Below are 19,112 nucleotides of genomic sequence, written 5' to 3'. Positions count from 1 at the left end.
ACTGTTATGTTAAACTAAGGGCTCCAGGAGATTCTCAGCGAGGCCAGGGGGAGCCAGAGTGCTTTCGGTGGTTTTCTGAGAGTGGATTTGCGGCTATGGTCCTGGAGAGGTGACAGGGTCTCTGCTCCGTGAGTCTGGGAGGGTCGCGTCCCTGCAGCCCTCAGCTCCGATGCTGACGCTGAAGTTGTGAGTGGCGGTGGGAGGGAATCCCTCCCTCCCAACAAAGCAGGTGAGGAAAATGCAGGGATGGGTGTCCTCACGGGAGCTCACAGTTTCTGAGCTGCTCAGGACACAAAGGACTGGGAAGTTGGGCCTTTTCTGCATCTCCGAGTCCTGCCCGCAGGTGAGCGGTGTGAGGAGAAGGAGGTCTGTTGTTGGATTTCTGGGCATTTTCTCATGATGCAGCTGTGATTTCCCCCTAGATCCCTCGTGAGGACGAAATCTAGAGGTGGAGGCGAAGGCAGAAATGGCCAGTTGTCAGGTGAGCCTGGGTCCCCTTGGAGCCGTGTCCTCTGTTTCCTCGCAGACCCTTGAGTTTAGGAGCTGCAGACGTGGATGACTCGAGTCCGGGTGCTTCTCCCTTCTGCATTCACTGTTTTTAAGATCTGGTCAGAAGTGATACTCACAGTTAGGTCTTTAGAATGCTTCTCTATGTCCCAGAGTCTTCTGTCCTGTGTCCCCAACCTGGCTTCAATAGGGAATCAGCTGTTGTCACTTTAAATTAAAGTCCCACGAGGAGTGACAATATTCCGTTGGTGGCAGATCCAAAGGGGAAGGTGTCGCTTCTGAGATTCCTGTGGCTGATGAGGTTTGGTCCTGGGATGTCAGGGAGGGAAATCATTTCTCATTCGGCTCTCTGGATTCTCGATCAGCTATGTGCAGCCGGGAAATAAGGGAATGTGGACAGAAGCTCCGTGGGTATGATTCCAGGAAAACTTGGAAACTTCTCATTCTAAGAAAGGGGGTGTGTGTGTCTTCATCTTTAGAACGTGAAAGAGATATTCTACTTAAAGTCCACTAGAGGAGGGTGCCTGGGGGTCTTCGTTGACTAAGCTTGGACTGTTGGTGGAGCTCAGGTTGGGATCTCATGGTCCTGGAGTGGTATCCTTGCTTCTGGCTCTGTGCCCAGAGGGGAGACCGCTTGACATTCTCTTTTTCCCTCTCCTGACGGTCTCGATCTCCTCTAAAGTATAAATCAATCTTGGGGACTGAGGGTGGTTCAGTTGGTTAAGAGTCTGTTTTCTGCCTCCATCTCAGGTCGTGATCCCGGGGACCTGAGATCCAGCCCCACATCGGGCTCCCAGGTGGGCAGGGATCCTGCTTCTCCCTCGTCCTCTCCTGTTCTGCCTGCTTGTGCTCTCTCACTTGCTCTCTTTGAAATAAATACAATTGTTGTAAAAAATTTTATTTATCTGTAAGAAAAAGAATGAGAGCACAAATAGGGTGTACTATGGGCAGAGGGAGAAGGCTCCCCACTGAGCAAGGACACCCTCCCACCCCCAGCAATGTAAGAGGTGTTCCCAGGACCTTGCGTCTTGGCCTGAGCAGAAGGCTGAGGTCCACTGACTGAGCCACCCAGGTGCCTCTATAAATAGAATCTTAAAGAAGATGAAAATAAAAATAAATCTTAAAAATTAAAAGAAAAGAAAGGCATAAAGTGGTATTAATAGCACAGGGACACTGTGCTATCTCAGTGTATTGTCCCTGTCAGTCGCTTGGGGCCCCAGATGTGGGCCCATGATTAGCTGGAAGCCCATCCCGCAGCGCTGCCTGAATTCCTCTGAGGCAGGATAAAGGTGGAGGAAGTTTACTGAAGACCTAAGAGATCAGCAGGCAGGAGGGCCAGGAGAGCTTGTCTGCAATAGAGTGGGGCGGTATTAAGGAGGGAAAGAAGGTGAGGAATTCTGGGGAACCAGGAACTTGCTCCTTTCTGCTCACGTACCTGGTTGTCAGAAGGCCATTGGTTCCTTAGGGTCTTAGTAATTTTGAGGTGCATCCCCTGATGGCCCTGTCTGGACTCAGCCAAGGGGACACTGGGACCCTTCCTCCACTCCTTTGCTCAAGTCTGCTTGCCTAAAAGCAGTCTCTACAGAAGGAATAGTGTTTGATTTGTGTATGTATATCCACTATATTTGCATAATTAGATTTGCATTCTGAATTCCTGCTTTCAGTCCACAGGAAAACACCAGTGATGGTGTGTCCTTTGATGTGCATTAGGCACTGAAAGCGATTTGTTTCCATTCAGCTGATGGGAACTTCTTTTATTGGCTTGGTGCTGTCTGCCAGATCCTCCCCTGTCATGTTTCTATTTTTCCTCCTGTCATTTGTGAGGAACATAGGATAGTGAGGAATATGTAGGAACTGTTGCATTTCAGGTATAAACTTCTTTCTTCTGCATTTCTCTTGCTTGTACGTTTGTTTTCTCTTTCCTTCCTTCCTTTTTTCCATCCTTCTTTCCTTCTTTTAAACGTTTTCTCAGCTGAGAGAGAGCGTGCATGAGAGTGAGGAAAGGGAAAGAGGGAGAAGCAGATTCCTCCCCTGAGTGGGGAGCTCAACTCAGGGCTCCATCCCAGGAGTCTGGGATCATGACCTGAGCTCAAGCGAGACCCTTAACCCACTGAACTATCTGGGTCCCCCTTGTTTGTAGTTTCTGAGGAGGAGAACAAAGCCAAAGAGGTGTGGATAAAATTAAATGTCCTTCAACTTCCAGTCTGTTGATAAATACTTGAGAAAGGCAGAGTAGGACATTCCTCAGGGAACTCACAACTGCCTCAAGGTTAATGTTTTGTTGGATGCAAAAAGCATCCTTAGCCTAACAATAGACCTCCAGGATCCTGTAATTCGTCTTTAACAGATGAAACTTGCTTTGGAAACTTCTTGAACTCTACCCCCAAATGTAGTTTGGCCACCCTCCTTCAAGCTTGTGGCCCCTGACAGATATCTGGAGGGTCTCCTGACTAAAGTGTTACTACACAGTGTGTGGCCTCATCAAAACACCAGCTGGGAGGCCTTGAGGGTCCTGGAAACTTGCTTCCAAATTCCTTAGAGCCTCCTGCTATCCCTCACACCCTCCCCATCTGACAGTATAGAAGCAGTCACTGCTCACAACTTTCCTCTTCCCTTGCTTTATTTAGTACCACAGTGTTTGTACCACGGTATCTCAACAATGCCTTCATCATTCTCTCCAGAACCCCAATATTTCACATCAGAAACATGTCTAGAATTTCTTGACCATTGGCTCCTCTCCCACATCCCAACACTTTGTGACAGGAGGGCTGTCACCGCTGCGTAATCAATAGACTTGACCTCTGGGAGTGAAAGGAGTGAAAGTTCTCAACCAGGCAGCCCCCTGCCCCATAGGTTTTTCTTTTTTCCCACACCCATGTCAGAAGAAGGAAAGGTTGGATCTGGTTCTAGCTGGTGACATTAACTCCCACTTTCATCTTAGGAAACATCGTGAACTGTGTCAGTGGCCACTTGGTGACTGTGGTACTTCTTGCAGGGACAGCTGACCTTCAGGGATGTGGCCATAGAATTCTCTGAGGAGGAGTGGGGACGCCTGACCCACACTCAGCGGAAACTGTACCTGGATGTGATGTTGGAGAACTATGAACACCTCCTCTTCTTGGGTGAGGAAGACTCCTTCCAGATTTCCCAAACCCCACTCAGGATTTTATTCCTTCCTGTGAAGACTCACTTTTCTGACATTTCTCTTGGAATGGCTAGAATTCAGATCCAGGCAGAAAGGGAAATAAGTAGGGCTTTGTAGGTGGAGAGAAAAATCTTCATGGTGTTTTCTTCTCAGCCTTAGCTTCTCCTTCCTCAAGGAAACACAGTTGCTAGTGTAAATGAGTGGCAGTTCTCAACCTTTAGTGACATAAATGGTGCTGCTCACATCTTAAACTGAAATTTCCCCTTCTTATTATCATGTCTACTACTTGGAAGTGTAGGTCAGGATTTGAACATTGGAAATTCCTACTGAGTGTTTTGGGTTTTTTTGTTTTGTTTTGTTTTTGAAGACTGTATTTACCTATTTGACAGAGAAAAATGATAATTAGGCAGAGAGGCAGACAGAGAGAAAAGGGGAATCAGGCTCCCCGCCAAGCAGAGAGCCTAATGTGGGGCTCAATCCCAGGACCCTGAGATGATGATCTAACCCAAAGGCTGAGGCCTATCCCCCTGAGCCACCCAGATGCCCCACCTCCTGTATGTTCTGAAGGGACTGTTGGGGAACCCTTTTGGGAAACCATTTTCTAGGATTGTACAATATCATCTCTTCTCTCCTGAACACAAGACTCATGGAAAGTTAGAATTGTCAGCAATAGCCATTTTCCTTTTTCCTCATAAACAGGTCTCCTTCTGTCAAAGCCAGACCTGATTATATATTTGGAGCAAGAGAAGCAGCTCTGGGATGTGAAGAGAAGGGAGACGGGAGGCTTCTATCCAGGTAGGTGGGAATGAATGAGGCAGATGACAGAGGGGAGGTCCAAGTCAGAAGGAGGAAGGTAGACCTTAAGCAGTGGTTTGCGTACTTCTCCTTGAATGAAAATCCGTTGGAGACTTGCCTAGTTTTATGTCTCTCTCTTTCCAAGAGGAACGTCTGCTCTCCAACATTATGAAGCTCTTGCATTCTCTGGGGATTCTCCTTCAGGTGCAGTGATGGTCCATCACATCCATAGGAAAGGCAGGAGACTCTCCTTGGAGGGGGAGGGCCCCTGCCCCCCAATCTGAGAGCTTTCTGTTGCTGTGAGGGCCCTGGGGAAGGCATCCTATTTCTGAGGACCTGTACGCTATGGCCTTTGTCAGTTCTGGTTTTCATTATGGAACAAGTAGGTCAGAGTAGTATGCACACAAGGATTTGTTGGGGAAATGCCCAGAACATTGGAGATAGATTTTTAATGTTCTCTGGCTTATGCTTTCTAATGTTACGGAGGCATTAATCTTAGTCTTACAAAATTGAGTTTCAATAACTTCATCAGATAACAAAGCACTGCCCTAAAATGAGAAAATGTACTGCTTTATTTCCCTTCAAGTGGTCTTTTTTATTTTCTTTTTCTTTCTTTTTTCCTTTCTTTCTTTTTTTCTTTTTTCTTTTTTCTTTTTTTTTCCATATAGAAATTTCTTTTCTATGAGATCCATTCTTCTGTGGTGAAATACTGTAATGTCTCTATTTCTTTACTAGAATTCTGCCATAACAAATGCTCTTGGGGAGATAGCACATTTAGAACTTGAACTTGTAGCCTATAATAAATTGTCATTTATTACCTTATTTTTTAATAATTGCATCATTGTATGATTCTTCTATGAACTTCTTGTGACTTTGTCATGGGTGTTTTCACTTTCTAGTTAGTTTTATATGAGATTTATCTTTGAATACTTTTACATCAAATGTCCTGATACGACATGGGCATGTGCTTTGTAAGAAGTGAGTTAGACAATTAATAATATTCCCATATAGTTTGTTTAAAATTTTTATTTGTTCGAGACAGAGAGAGAGAGAAAGAAAATGAGTACGGAGGGGAAGGGCAAAAGGAGAGGGAGATGCCAAGTCCCTGCTGAGCGGGGAGCCCAGTGTGGGGCTGGATCCCAGAACCCTGAGATCATGACCTGAACGGAAGGAAGATGCTTAACTAGCCCCCAGGTACCCTAAACCTCCATGTTTGAAAAATCCTTGTGTTCAGTAATGCAGTGTTGCTTCAGGGAAATTAATCATGAGCTTTTTCTTCTACTTTCCTCAGAATGCATCAGAATTTAACCCCAAATATTAATTTCATATACAGTGTCTCTCAGCATATTTTCAACATCTATGATGTTTATTTATTCAGAAAGGAAGATGTTGCTTGTTTCCTCTGTCATAATGGAATGGACTATAGGGTTACATTCTGTGGAGGAGAACGAATATTTTAATACCATAATACACGTCTTTCAAGCTTTTTAAGTGTTATAAAATTTTCATTTACAGCTCTTTATGATTAATTTTAATGAGAATTCTTTACGATATTAGAGTCCATGAGACATGCCAATCAATTGCTTGTTTTTCATGGGTATGTGGACACAGTTCAGAATTACGGTAATATAGAAGTTTTCCTTTTCTATCATACATCAGAGTTTTATTTAGAATTTCATGGGTTGAGTTTTCTCTTATTCTGGTTTGGTAATTTCCTAAGCATGTGCTTCCTTTTCTGGCTCATTCCTCGACATCAGCTAGATGTGGGTTGGGTTTTATCTGTGCAGGTTGTTGTTAACAGGAAGAGAATTTTCAGCTCAGTGTATTTCAGCATATTTCAAGACCATGTGAGAATAACTCAAAAAAGAATGAGCTTTTTGCTTTTTGCTGGTAAATTATGTGTTTTTGTCTTGTGTTTGTATGTCGCACATACATACTGTGTCCCCCCTACTTTTTGTCTCCTTGGTGAGTGGTCAGTGAATGTTGTACCATGTCTAGGAGAGTTGTCATCCACATAGAATTAATTTCATCATGTATGTGTGGGTGAATGATTATTCTCTGCATGAGAGAAAGATTTTTTTGAATTCTTAATAATTTTCAAACATTTTATACTTCTGTATATACTTCTGTTTTGGTATGAAATATAAAAGATATACTTTAATTAATTGTAGGATTAATACTCATGATATGTCTTGGTACCTTTGTCATTGAGTTATGCATCTTCTATGAGTATTTTCATTGTGGTTACCTTAGAGATTCATTAAAACAACTTAGCTGTAAAATGAACCTTTTAATTTTGTTTTTATTTTTTAAAGATTTTATTTATCTCTTTGACAGAGAGAGAGATCACAGGTAGGCAGAGAGGTAGGCAGGGAGCCAGGGGGTAGCAGGCTCCCTGCTGAGCAGAGAGCCCGGGGTGGGTCTCCATCCCAGGACCCTGAGATCCTAAACTGAACCCAAGGCAGAGTCTCAAACTGACTGAGCCACCCAGGGGCCCCTAAAACAAACCTTTTAAAACTCAGTGTCAATTATATAGAAAACTCTTCTTCCTGTCTCCACCCCTGCACACACTCCCGACTTTGTTAACAACATCACAAATTCTTTTATGTTGGATTCTTTATTACCCACATTTGTGATTTTTATTCTTTTTTTTCTTTTTTCCAAAACAAAACTCTGTAGCAGAAATAAATGTGACTGGTATCTCACTGCAACACAGAGCAGGTTTGTATAATTGTCTACATATTTATGTTCAGCAGAGAGCTCTGTGTTCTTGTGTGGTTGTAGTTTCTGGGTAGAATCCTTTTATTTCATCTAGAAAGACTTCCTTTAATGGTTCTTGTAGGACAGATCTACTGGTAAGCTTAGAGGGGTTTTTACTTGGGAATGTCTTTGTTTCTGCTCTGTGGAAAAGAATTTTGCTAGGTAAAGTATTGTTGGTGGCTATTTTTCAATCTTTGAGTACCTGAGTATGTTATGCCAGGCCCCATTGCTGTTTGGACTGCTGAGAATTCTCCTAGTGATTTTCTAGGAGCTCTTGCACAAGATGAAGTGGATTTGCCATTGTGTTTCTTTTTAGATTTGTTTGTTTATTCATTTATTTATATATTTGACAGAGAGAGGTCACAAGTAGGTGAAGAGGCAGGTAGAGAGGGAGAAGCAGGCTCCCTGCTGAGCAGAGAGCTGGATCTGGGGCTCAATCCCAGGACCCTGAGATCATGACCTAAGCTGAAGGCAGGGGCTTAACCCTTTGAGCCACCCAGGTGCCCCTGTCATTGTGTTTCAAAGGTCTCTCTTCATCTGTGGTGTTGGTGGGTTAATTACTACATGTCATGAGTCATCCCATTCTTTGTATGTGGTCTGTTGTACATACCATGGTTTTATAAGGAAGTAATTTGAAGAAATAAAATATGAAGGCAATCATAATGAAAAGACATTTACTGTAGTGCACTGGATTTATCAAGCAAACTTCTCTGTGTCTAAGTGGACTGTTATTGGTGGAAAGCACATTATTCGATGGTTAACTGTGTTTGTTAGCAGACCTGAAAGGATTCTGGGTCAGATGGATCTCTAGAGAGGGACAATTATTTTCAGTGTGATTCGTTTTTTCTTTTGACTCTATTTTGTACATGTAGATGGGTGTCCAAAGAAAGCCAGGGTAGCAGAAGTTTCATCAGATAAACTAGCCTTTTACCTTTTGTTTATACTGCTGTGATATCAGGGTACTGCTGACCTCACAGAATGGTTTTGAGTGTATTTCTCTATTTCAAAATTATAAGATTTTTTTTATTGCTAAGATTTGATAAGGATTGTCAGGAATGTTTTTGGTAAATGTTAGTTTGTTTCTCTTGTCCTGAACCATGGCTCACCATCTAATGCCCAGGGGTCTACCTAACGATTGGTAATTGAACAAAGTCACTACACATATAATGATAAGCCATAGCTACATAATTCCCAAGGACTATCAATCAAATTTTATCCTGTATGTTTCTCCTGTTGTTCTGTGAGCATAGAGAACACAAGCAGAGAATTGGGGTTTTGATCTGCAAAGAATGCAATGTGTCATACTAAGCTAAAGACAGATTTTGCAGTCCCAGATCTAACTAGGAAGAAGCACGTGTACATACATATGTGTGTGTACCTGTATCTTCAGAAGGAAAGTGAATCTTGGTTCAAACCAGGTCATTTCCAAGTTTGAAAAGTGATGACTTCCTAGCAAGCAAAGAAATTCTAGATTCATAATAGAAATAGTTTTCTTCTCTGTATTGTATTGAATTTATGCTTCCTACATCTGGTGTATCTTAGTTTGAGAATCTCCCCATGTGAATTGTCTCTTACATAACTGGGTTTTAATCCTATAGGATCTACTCTGTTTTCCTTATTCCTGTGTCGACCTGTTGCTTACATACCTTGATAGAGATTTTAACAAGAATTTCCATGGAATGACATGGTTTTCAAAATTTAATTTAAATGTGAGAGTAATTCTCCAGGGGGCATTATAAATTCCACGTACTTAAATTGAGACTTCAGTCCTTCCTTTGCGATTGGAGAATTAAGAGTTCCTTACTTACTCTTTTCCCTTCTAGGAAGTGACGTCATCCATGTTGGTCACTTCAGTGTCAGCATTTGATTAGGTAAAATTGTGGAGAGTTCATGAATCTTCATACTTGTTTCTGCTTTTGTTTTTTAACACTTACTTGAAGGAAACAAAGATGGGACAGGCCTGGGTGCTGAGTAGTTGTTCTAACTTAAACAGGACACAGTGTTCTATTAGGAGTGATGGAGTAGCCCAACAGAAGAGATGAAACAGATCTAGGCTGTAACATTGGCCTGGATTCTTCATCTGGGGAGAGGACCCCTATCCAAGGCTACACTACTGACTCTGAATCTAGAAAGAAAAATTGTACTTCCTTTCTTCCCAAATCCTGTCCTCTTCTTCTGTCTCATCTCTATTTCAGGGGTAGAGGCATCACAGCTGACTTTCCCTCCTGTGTTCTGGAAACCTTGTTGTCACTGCACTCCCCCTACCACCTAAGCCACGCAGGCCCTTGCCTAGCCTTAGGAGTAGCTTGGAGTTTTTTAATGCCACTGTAAATGGTTGATAACAGGATCACGTGAGGCTGTATGTCTGTTTTAAATACAATGTTGTCACCACTGCACTGGAAGAAAAGCAAAAAACCATCACTAGGCCACAGGATTAGTTTAGGCACTTGGCACTGGAAATTGTGAAGACAGATAAAACATGATGGTGCAACAGTTTGAGAGGAAGGTAAGTGCTATGGAAATGAAATATGGCAAACTCTTTAAATGTTATCAAAGATCTGGTATAGATGTCCCTTTGGTCACTGCAAGGCCTTAGGAAGCTACTCGTGATGAGCTAATGGGACAGAGATGCATTCCTGGGAAATGTGGCTGTCTGGGACGTCCAATGCTTTTCTCATGAAGTAATGTATTCCCTGCTGGTCTTGAGGACCAGTTGCTATTGGATGCCAGAGATAATTGCACTCTCTGAGGCCCAGATGCATGGAGTGTGTGGAGAGGGGGTATTAATTGATTTAAACATGGTGAGCATAGCTTAAAGATGTCACATGACAGAGTAGATGTTGAAGACAGAGAAGGCTGCCGGACACTTAGAGTGAGAACCAGCCAGATGTGTGTTGCGGTTCCACAAAGCATTGGTATCCCAGGAATATAACCCTGCATAGGTCTGATCCAGGGTGGATGGGTGACCTTGCAAGCATGATGACCTGTGGTTGGCCGGTCTCTCCCTCACTTCCACAGCCCTGCCGTGAATCTATCCTGTGCTCTGATCCATGTGCAAGGCACTGATTCATTGAGAAGTCAGTCACCAGTTACAAACAGTGACGATTTCTGCTTCAAACAGCCTTCCCAACATTTGGGGTAGCTGTCCTACATCTGGGGACACATTCATAGTCGCATTCCTCAGGAAAGGTAGTAGTCCTTGAGTAATGTAGTGAGATACTCAGGTGTGTCGTTTTGGTTCTCCAGGTGTGAACCCAGACTCCTCTGTGTGTTGGGCCTTTCCTGTATTGTACCTTGGATGCCTGAGCTTTGTTTCTAGTATGGAGGAGTCAACCAGGAAACCACTCATGTGACACATGTGTAGTGTGGGCTGGAATGTTGACTTTGAAGTGTCCATTCAGGAAAGCTGTTCTGTGTGTAGACAGCTAGGTGAATCATTGCGTATCAAGGAGGAAATAGAATCCAAACCCGTGTCACCTTCTAGAAGGGCCTCCTTCTGCTTTGTCCTGTGTGCCTCATGTTCCTACGTAGGTCAGCCAGATTCAAACCCTGACTCTGCCAATAGTGAGAGGCTCACTATACCTTTCTTCATCTACATCATTTCTTTCAAAATCAATAAATGAAAAAATAATTTCTTTCAGTACAAGGAGAATAGTACTAGCCCTAACCCATAGGATCCAGAGCATTGAATACATTAAGAGCAGATTCAGTAACCGTGGGACATATGTTGTTTGCAGTATGCAGAGGATGGTGTCAGATGCTAGTGAATATTTTGGATTTTCTTTTTAATCATTAAAAAGTAGCCCAGAAGTCATGTTTCATACTGAATCCTCTCTGAATAGTGCACCTTGTAAAAAGAAAAAATACCCTGTGTGCATTTGAAACATGGAAGTATCTGTCTGATGCCAATTTTTATTGGGATCCTGTGGAATTGCTCACTGTTGTATCTGAAATGGCAGGAAGGCAAGTATGAGTGGTTTTATTCTCTATCATCTGAATGTAGCCAACTGTTTGGCATTCCTTCTAGAGGTATCCCATGGACCTCTGAAGCTTCTGGTATAAACCATGCACGATCATTTTGGATATAAACTTATTCTGTTTGAGCACAGAGGGCTAGACATCTCTCCATGGACACGTGTAGACTCCTGAGTTCCTCCAAAACCTATGCTGGGAACTCTGTGATCAGCCAGGGCCAGAGGTGATGCTGAACATGCGGCAGGACTGAAGGCTGTTTTCTGTTGCTGGGCAGGACTATAGGCTGGGCTCTGTGGCTGCCCAGGTTCCCTGATGAGTCTTCCTGCTCACACAGAGCAAGAGGTTATGCTCAGTGCTTGATCCGTGCTGCTGGGTTCATTTTCTCCCCAGAATCCCAGAAGTAAGAGAGGCTCCCCAGAAGTAAGAGAGGCTCTGAGGTTGTCTAGGGTCTTTCTTCAGGCTTCTAGTGGTACAGGAATGGAGGCTAGCATCAGCCATGAGAAGTGACTTAGAACGTGCATAGCTACCCAGACAGAGAACATAGAATGTTCTAATTCAAAACATTGGCTGGACACCCAAGTCAGTCACAGGTGCTGACAATTCCCCTTAGACAGGTTGGTTCATCTACACAGGAGAATAGGCAATCAGGGGACATTGTCTGTAATGGACTCCCACCCACACTGACAGCTTTTGGGTGAAAGATTTCTACCATGACTTTGGATGAATGCTACATTGTTAGGTTCACAGAGTGGCCAGGGATGTGTCTTTGGTGGTATGGTGTGCATCTTGAGTATCTTCCAGGCCTTTGCAGTTGGCCCTATGGCCGATGGTTGGAAGATCTTAAAGTCAAACCTTCCAGGTACATTGACTTTCAGATCTACCCTGCATGTGACTGTATAGCAGTGCCAGATGAGCAGCAAAAGATCATGAAGGGAAATGTATCTGTACTGTGGTGGATATCTGAGCCAAATCACACATGTGCCTTATACAGTATTGTCACTCTTCCTTGAAGTCATGTGGTGACCTCATGATCTGCGTGAGCATTTCCTTGATTGACATTTTAGTTATAATGGTCATTCCACTCATATTTGTGTATAAAAATGCTTGGTAGTATAGTGATAGCATCTTGATCTTGGGTCGAGGACAGGTGAGTTTATTGTACAGGAAAACAGATGGTCTGTTTTCATGGCCAAGGATCGGGCATATACGCTAGATGTTCCTTGAAGATACTGGGGTTTCCTATGTTCAGAGTGTCCACACAAACTCAACGCATGTGCAGTGTCTTCCTGTATGAGTTGGGAGTGGGCAGCGGGCCCGTAGAATTAGTGTGATGAAGATGTTTATGATGTTTGCTATGTCATGAGCCATAAGGCACTTGACCTTTGACCTGGGAACCTCTTGTCTTCTGCCAGTATTGGAACACTGTTACAGACCAACGGGTTACAGTATAGAATGCGTGTCATCTTGGAATTTTTATATTTGTTAAATTTATCCAGGAACTTTATTCAAAACAAAATAGACATTCATAGGTCTGTTTCTTGTTTGTTCATTTAAGTTGTTGTTTTGGTTGTACACATAAGTGAATATGTATAATATTTTATGTCACTTAGTTCACATCGCATAACTCCTTCTGGGTCAAACCACATTATCACAAAGGACAAGACAATGAAAAAAGCTGAAAGAGACACAAATACAATGAATAGCCTGAAATTAACCAGTGTGGAATGGAGAAGGATGATGGGCAACATGAGGAAGTGGGAATGGGAAGCACAGGCTTCCGTGGAGTGAAAAGAATACAGGGAACTCCTCCAGTGGTTTTCCCGTAGCATTTTATGGTGCCAGATATTAGCTACTATTGGTGAGTATAGTAGCACCTATAGAGTTGTTGAGTCCGCATGTTGTACACCTAATGAAATGGGACATTGTAGAGTATATATTAATAGAAAGGAAATCAAGATGGATATCAAGAAGGATATACATGTGTAGATTAAAGTAGTGTCTTAAGAATTTGCAAGTAAAGAAAACTAAACCTACTCTTCCAAAGAAGCTAATCCTAAGTACTCACAGTAGGATAAAGTCCTAGGAAAGCAAACTGATCGGTATCACAGTGGAGATAAACATTCCTCAGTGTAGAAGGGAAGGGACAGGGAAAGAGAAGCATGTGCCCAGCAGAGCAAAGAAGGGAACTGGAAGACCAAGAAGAACCTGTGGTCCTCACAGGCACCCCAGAAAGATCAGCCCAGGGGGTACATGGAAGAACAGTTATTCCTGTGAGAGCTTCTTAACTCCATTTCCTTGAATTTGGTCTCCCTCTTCTCACCACTTAGGAGCATCAGGAAGGAGGTGGATTCCTCAGGGAAGACCAGAAAGTGTAACCAGTTTGTAGAACTGCTCATTTTAGGCAAAGTCAGCTTTCAGAAGGAAGCCTAGTTTCAAAGAAGCGATCCTGTGGCCTGAAGCCATGGGTATTAGTAAAAATGCAGGGGAAACTTGAAATTGATAAAGGCCATGGATTCAGTGGGATCCAAGCTACAAAATCCAGCGTTGTACACAGAAGCAGATTGCACCTGCATTTCTTGTGAAGGAGGGAGCTGTTTCCATGAGTATGGTGGCATGGAAAATTGAAGAAAGAAAAATAAGGGGAGGTGCAGAGAAGAGTGGGTTAAGTTTGTTATGCAGGAGTAGGGTTGGCTTGAATGAAGCATGCAGGGAAGCAAAGGACTCCATACTCACCTGTATGCTCTGCCCCCTTTTTAGGAACCTTTGAAACTATCGTGATTCAGTCCTGGAATTTTGGGTAGAACATGCATTGTCGATCAGGTGATACATTTGTGAAAAGTAGAAATTCAGATGCTACCCAAACATCCAACTCAGAGTATGAATTTTAACAGGATCTTCAGTTCATTGTCATACACATTAACATTGGAGACGTGCACATCTAGCTCAACCAGACTCTTCCATTATTCTACTCCTGACATCATGTCTGTAGGACATTACTCTGAATACTGTACCTTGTTGTATGCCTTAAATCAGGGTATATGCTCTTCATTTCCCAGATTATTTTGGGTATAGGTTATCCCTTGACATCCACATAACAAGAGGATGAATTTTGATCTTTGTGCACAAATGGCATTGGAGTTTTGGTAGAGATTTCATTTTCTGTAGATCCCTTCAGGATTTATTGTGTTTCAATTATTCCAGTGAAAGAACATAGCTAGGTTTCCTACTTATTCATTCTTTGATTCCTGCACAGTATATTGTACTTTTCATCGATTCTGGTTTGATATCTACCCTTATGTTAAATTGGAAGCATTTATTGGGTTGGGGGGGGTGCGGGGGTTTGCTGTAAATGTATGATGTCTCTGTTTTAGGAATTGTTCTTCGTTGTGTACAAACAAAACTAATTTTTATGTGTTGGTTTGTGTACCAGCTTTATAAAATCCATATGAGTTTTAACAGGATTAAAACAATAAGCATTCCCAGGAGAAGAAATGGCAGTGGCGTAGGAGGGTCCTAGACTCATGTGTCCTGTCATGAGCACCACTAGGTAACTGTCAGGTCATCCTAAATGCCCCAGACTTTGGACTGAAGAGTGACAGGAGAAACTCTCCAAGTAAGAGGAGAGAAGAGGCCACATGGAAGATGGCAGATGGTGTGGAGACGTGGTTTAGGGAGGAAAGGAGTATTCCACTGTGGCAGGCAGGGAGGCCCGGTTGTGCAGTAGGTGTCATGACAGTGGACCACTCAGGGGATACCTAAGGAGGTTTCCCAAAGCCATTAGCTTGGAGAGGGAGAAGGGCTGAATTTCATGAGTTCTTGGAACCAGCACATCTGAAAGCCTGGAGTTTTAATGGTCAGCAGGTTTGGATGGGATAGAACCAGGAGGGCACTGGGGTGCTCCTGCAGAGAATGCTGGCAAACAACCTGGGGTCAGAGAGCATGGAAACAGTCATCTGGAGAACACCTGGGGCACACAGTGGGGAGAGTATTCAGTAGTCTAGGAGCACATTCCTGAGAGGAAACTTTCAGTGACATGTGGCTTCCAAAACATGGGAGCCCTCTCCTGTCCTGTAGCATAAAGACTGAGCCCCACTCAGTGAGGACACTGGCTGTCTGCCTTGCTTGCGCCAGGCCTCACCTCCTGTGATCTGAGGGGACTTCCCTTCTCAGTGAGGCTTTCCTCAGCCTCAGCAAGGTGAACCCCTCCCCACATCACGTCTCCTGAGCAGAGAGTTCTGCAGGACCACAGTTCTGGTGGACTTGATGTGAGGTCTCCTTTCATAAGCAGAACAGAGCTCATCTAGTTCAAACTGGCCACATTCAGGCCAGGGACCAAACACTGCCCGTAGCAGGCAAGGAGAGACCCTGCAGACCACTGGTCTGAAGGATACAACAGGACACATCACTGACTTTTCTAATGGACAGAGGAAAGTAGAGAGTTAGACAGATACCAAGATGAAAGAATTTATAAGACCAAGGGCAGATATACAATGTAAACAGTAGTAAGGAACTTGATAGAGAATTTAAGGTTGCAATCATAAGGATACTCAAGGAGTGAGAAAACAGTAGTGAGAACTTTACCACAAAGATAAGAGTTAAAAAATAATTGGGTGCTTGGTGGTTCATTTGGGTAAGTACCGAGTCTTGATTTCTGCTCAGATCTTGATCTCAGGGTCCTGGGATGCAGGCTCAAGTAAAACTGTATATACAGTGTAATGCCTGCATGTGATTTCCTCCCTCTATGGCTCTCACCCAAAATCTTGTGATTCCCCTCAAATATTCTTGCCTCTTATAATTTTCTTCCTATAGTCAGTTATACTTTTACTGTACTCTGTTTGATTCAGTTCAGTTTTCTGTTTCCATATCCTCCGGTATTCTGCTAAGTTTTAGCTCATATAATCCTTTTTGTAATTGTTAGAGATACAGGAAAGTGATTTCTGCTACACTGTGACCATATCATAGAATTATCTATTAGGATATATGGTCAATATGTTGTGTACCATGTTGCGTATCCATGGGGAAATGAGATCCTGATGACTCCTTGTCATCCATCATACTGATATTTTCTGATTGACTTTATGCTTCTGCATTAGAGGTCATCAGTATATTCTTCTGAATGTAGTAAGTGCAATGGTTTTACTTTTATTTGGTATCTTTCAGCTCTGTCTACACATGAGACCCCGAGTTTCCTGCTACAGCAGAGCATAGAAGGTTCTTTCCAGAGCTGGACACGGCACAGATACAAAGATAGTGCTGTTGAGATATTACACTTATGCACAGACTGGGACAATGATGGGGAGAGTGAAGGACCTCAAAGAAATCCTGGACGATACACCCAAACCAAGGTAATTGCCCTTAATGAGAATCTCACTGCCCCAAATGGTGAAGGACATAAACCGCTGCAGAAAACCTCCCTTTTTAAGTCAACTGTTTCTGCAGAGCAGTGGGTCTCTGTCAGCACAAGCTCCAATCAGATATTCAACCATAACGATTTGTGGACAGACCATTTGGAACATCTGGAAAGTAATGTAGTCCCTGCTGAAAATAATGATTTGAGCCATTTGGAAGATAGGATTGGCCTGACCTTAAATCAGAAATTTAGAAATGAAGAACAAAGTCTTCAGTTGGATCCATATGAGAGGGACTTCACTGAAGAGTTGACCCGACAGTATGACCAGAGGGTTTCCACTAGAGACAAAATTGCTCAATGCACTGAATCTGAAAAAACATTGAACCAGGGCTCTAGGGTTCACAGATGTGTCAGGGCTAGGTTTGCAGAGAACCATTATGAATGTGATAAATGTGGGGAAGGCTTTCATCCAAGCTCTAACCTCACTATACATAATGGTCACCATTTGGGAGACAGTCCTCATAAATATAATGAATGTGGGAAAGCTCGTAACCAGTCCTCCAGTGTTGGTGATCATCAGAGAATTCATGAGGGAAAAAGCCCATTCACATGTAATAAACCAGAGACCATGTTTAGTCAGTCATCAAGCCTAAACATCAATGAGGTAATCCCTTGGGGAAAGGAAACTTACATTTTTAAGGAATGTGGTAAATCCTTCGACTGCCACTCAACACTATCTCAACATCAGCAAATGCATACTGGAGAAAAAGTATACAAATGTGAAGAAGGCAATCAAAGCTTTAAGGACTGTTCATCAATAAATGGACATTCGCAGATCTATTCTGGAGAGAAACCCTGCAAACGTCAAGAATGTGGCAAGACTTTTAATGATCACTCAAGTCTTAATAGACAGCACCAAATTCATATTGCAGGGAAAAATTACAAGTGTAATGAATGTGCCAAAGCCTTTACATCATGCTCAAAACTTATTCAACATCAGAGAATTCATACTGGAGAGAAACCTTACCAATGTCAAAAATGTGGCAAGGCCTTTAAACGCCTTTCACACGTTTCTCAACATCATAGAATTCATACTGGAAAGAAACCTTACCAATGTCAGGAATGTGGCAAGGCCTTTACCTGGAGGTCAAATCTTTCTCGGCATCACAAAATTCATACTGCAGAGAAAACTTACCAATGTCAAGAATGTGGCAAGGCCTTTAAGTGGAGGTCACATCTTTATCAGCATCACAATATTCATAATGGAAAGAAACCTTACCAATGCCAAGAATGTGGCAAGGCCTTTAACTGGAGGTCAGGTCTTGCTGAGCATAAAAGAATTCATTGTGGAGAAAATCCTTACCAATGTGAAGAATGTGGCAAGCCCTTTAAGGATAGTACAACTCTTATTGAACATTACAGAACTCATACTGGACAGAAACCTTACCGATGTCAAAAATGTGGCAAAAGCTTTAATTGGAAGTCATCCCTTATTCAACATTACAGATCTCATACTGGAGAAAAACCTTACCAATGTCAAAAATGTGGCAAGTCCTTTAACCGGAGGTCATCCCTTATTAAACATCACAGAATTCATACTGGAGAGAAACCTTATCAATGTCAAAAATGTGGCAAGGCCTTTTGTTACAAGTCATCCCTTACTCAGCATCATAGAACTCATACTGGAGAGAAACCTTACCAATGTCAAGAATGTGGTAAGGCCTATGCCGTCCCTTCACAACTTACTAAACATCACAGAATTCATAGTGTGGAGAAACCTTACCAATGTCAAGAATGTGGCATGGCCTTTATCTACAGCTCAGCCCTTATACGACATCACATAATTCATAGTGGAGAGAGACCTTACCAATGTCATGAATGTGGCAAGAGCTTTAAACGGAGTTCATACCTTATTCAACATCACAGAACTCATACTGGAGAGAAACCTTACCAATGTCGGGAATGTGGCAAGGCCTTTACCTGGAGGTCAGGTCTTACTCAGCATTACAGAACTCATTGTGGAGAATAATGTTACCAATGTGAAGAATGTGGCAAGCCCTTTAGGGACAGCTCACCTCTTAATGAGCATTACAGAACTCATACTGGAGAGGATCCTTACCAATGTCAGGAAAGTGGCAAGGCCTTCAAGGTGAACTCACACCTCAGTCGACATAGCAGAGCTCATACCAGAGCGTAACCCTATAAATTCCAAAAATGTGGCAAGGCCTCTAACTGGTGCTCAAGGCTTAGTCAGCATCAGAGAATTCATAATGGAAAGATATCTTACCAATATCAAGACTGTGGCAAGACCTTTAACCACAGCTCAGGCCTTACTCAACATTACAGAATTCCTACTGGAGAGAAACCTGGCAAATGTCGTGAATGTGGTCACGTGTTACTGAGCATCAGAGAGTTCATCCTGGAGAGAAACCTTACCAGCGTCAAGAATGTTGTTAGGCCGGGCGCCTGGGTGGCTCAGTGGGTTAAGCCTCTGCTCAGTGGGTTAAGCCTCTGCCTTCGGCTCAGTTCATGATCTCAGGGTCCTGGGACTGAGCCCCAGATCGGGCTCTCTGCTCAACA

At 43.0% G+C, this 19,112-nt stretch overlaps 2 protein-coding genes across 2 annotated transcripts; both read left to right on the top strand.

The window, feature by feature from the left end:
- The first annotated feature begins 420 nt into the window (after positions 1-420).
- Positions 421-4,461, top strand: LOC116861844 (putative protein ZNF720). The gene is made up of 3 exons (XM_032848717.1): positions 421-481; positions 3,503-3,629; positions 4,352-4,461. Exons 1-3 carry the CDS (start codon positions 467-469, stop codon positions 4,459-4,461), a joined length of 252 nt encoding a protein of 83 aa, XP_032704608.1. The 5' UTR covers positions 421-466.
- Positions 4,462-11,956: 7,495 nt separating this feature from the next.
- LOC116861875 (zinc finger protein 883-like) lies at positions 11,957-18,729 on the top strand. Its single transcript, XM_032848743.1, has 5 exons — positions 11,957-12,041; positions 16,343-17,196; positions 17,533-17,678; positions 17,847-18,504; positions 18,589-18,729. The coding sequence occupies exons 1-5, from the start codon at positions 11,957-11,959 to the stop codon at positions 18,727-18,729; spliced, it is 1,884 nt and encodes a 627-aa protein (XP_032704634.1).
- The last annotated feature ends 383 nt before the right edge of the window (positions 18,730-19,112 follow it).

The sequence above is a fragment of the Lontra canadensis genome, unplaced genomic scaffold, assembly GCF_010015895.1.
Source record: "Lontra canadensis isolate GAN:19392208 unplaced genomic scaffold, GSC_riverotter_1.0 scaffold206, whole genome shotgun sequence".
In the NCBI taxonomy this organism is placed as follows: Eukaryota; Metazoa; Chordata; class Mammalia; order Carnivora; family Mustelidae; genus Lontra; species Lontra canadensis.
This window is presented reverse-complemented; position numbering and strand designations above follow the sequence as displayed.

What these genes read in the sequence shown, in the direction of transcription:
- LOC116861875 (XM_032848743.1), top strand. Translation starts at nt 11,957, where the DNA reads ATGGTGTGCATCTTGAGTATCTTCCAGGCCTTTGCAGTTGGCCCTATG. An exon ending in CTTAAAGTCAAACCTTCCAG is followed by an intron (nt 12,042 to 16,342) that starts GTACATTGACTT and finishes GGTATCTTTCAG; the next exon opens with CTCTGTCTACACATGAGACC. An exon ending in CAAGCCTAAACATCAATGAG is followed by an intron (nt 17,197 to 17,532) that starts GTAATCCCTTGG and finishes ATTCAACATCAG; the next exon opens with AGAATTCATACTGGAGAGAA.
- LOC116861844 (XM_032848717.1), top strand. An exon ending in TGAACACCTCCTCTTCTTGG is followed by an intron (nt 3,630 to 4,351) that starts GTGAGGAAGACT and finishes CCTCATAAACAG; the next exon opens with GTCTCCTTCTGTCAAAGCCA.